The 1,219-nt window shown below is 50.7% G+C and overlaps 1 protein-coding gene across 1 annotated transcript in view; it reads left to right on the forward strand.

Annotated features, from left to right (window-relative positions):
- Positions 1-844, forward strand: part of HOXB3 (homeobox B3) — a 5,037-nt gene extending 4,193 nt beyond the window's left edge. Inside the window, exon 3 of the mRNA XM_010168298.1 lies at positions 1-844. This exon is cut by the window's left edge and continues 167 nt beyond it. Coding sequence (XP_010166600.1) covers positions 1-606 — 606 coding nt within the window. The 3' untranslated portion in view covers positions 607-844.
- Positions 845-1,219: the final 375 nt, after the last annotated feature.

Genomic DNA, 1,219 nt, shown 5'->3' on the forward strand with positions numbered 1-1,219 from the left:
CTCAGCGAGAGGCAGATCAAGATCTGGTTTCAGAACAGGAGGATGAAGTATAAGAAAGATCAGAAGTCAAAAGGGATGGGGTCTTCCTCTGGAGGGCCTTCCCCCACCGGCAGCCCACCCCAGCCCATGCAATCCTCCGCCGGATTTATGAACGCCTTGCACACCATGAGCAGTAACTATGATGCTCCTTCGCCACCTTCATTCAATAAACCCCACCAAAATGCCTATGCCATGTCAACTAACTACCAAAACCCCATCAAAGGCTGCCCCTCCCAACAGAAATACGCCAACACGGCCCCTGAGTACGACCCCCACGTCTTACAAGGGAACGGGGTGGCCTACGGGACTCCCAGTATGCAGGGAAGCCCCGTCTATGTTGGAGGTAACTATGTGGATTCTATGCCCACCTCTGGCCCATCCCTTTACGGCCTCAATCACCTGCCACATCACCAGGCTGCCAACATGGACTACAACGGGCCACCGCAGATGCCCCCGAGCCAGCACCACGGACCATGTGAGACCCACCCCACCTACACAGACCTTTCCACGCACCACGCTTCTTCTCAGGGCAGAATCCAAGAGGCGCCCAAGTTGACCCACCTGTGATAGGGAGCAGGGACAGGCTCAGGTGAAGCGGATGGGACCTCGCCACGGGGCATGGGAGAGGGGAAGAGGGCAGGATCTGCTTCAGGAACATTTGTGTTGAGCTATTTTCTTTCTTTCTTTGACAGGACAATTTCTACCAGGTTGTGCTTGCTCTTATTATTTCTGGGTTTTATTCAGCACAATTTGTATTTCAGTATTTTACTGCCAAACCCAAATCTCTCTCTGCAGAGATATACCTCCTGTGTTTCAACACAAATGCTTCTGAAATGAGTTGGAGGGAGTTTTGTGGGAATCTAGCAGATTATAAGCAGTAACATCCTTCATTTCCAAACCAAGTACAGATCGTCACTGATAATTCTTGGATGCTCAGAAGAAGAGTCAGCCAGCCAAGTCTTTACAGTGGTGTCCCTGCATCTACGTAAACATGCACACGTTCTGCATATGCAATCAGAAGAGATTTGCAAGGAAACCACCCTCCTCTCCAGCTTCTTCTCAAGAGGAACCTTGTGCTTTCATGTCCAGCCTTCAGAGGAAGGGCATCCTTCTTCTCTGAGTAACTTCCCACCAGTCCCCACAAACACAAATATACACACCTGCCAATGCGTGGGATTCA

This window comes from Antrostomus carolinensis, unplaced genomic scaffold (assembly GCF_000700745.2).
Source record: "Antrostomus carolinensis isolate BGI_N321 unplaced genomic scaffold, ASM70074v2 scaffold44585, whole genome shotgun sequence".
NCBI classification, from domain to species: Eukaryota; Metazoa; Chordata; class Aves; order Caprimulgiformes; family Caprimulgidae; genus Antrostomus; species Antrostomus carolinensis.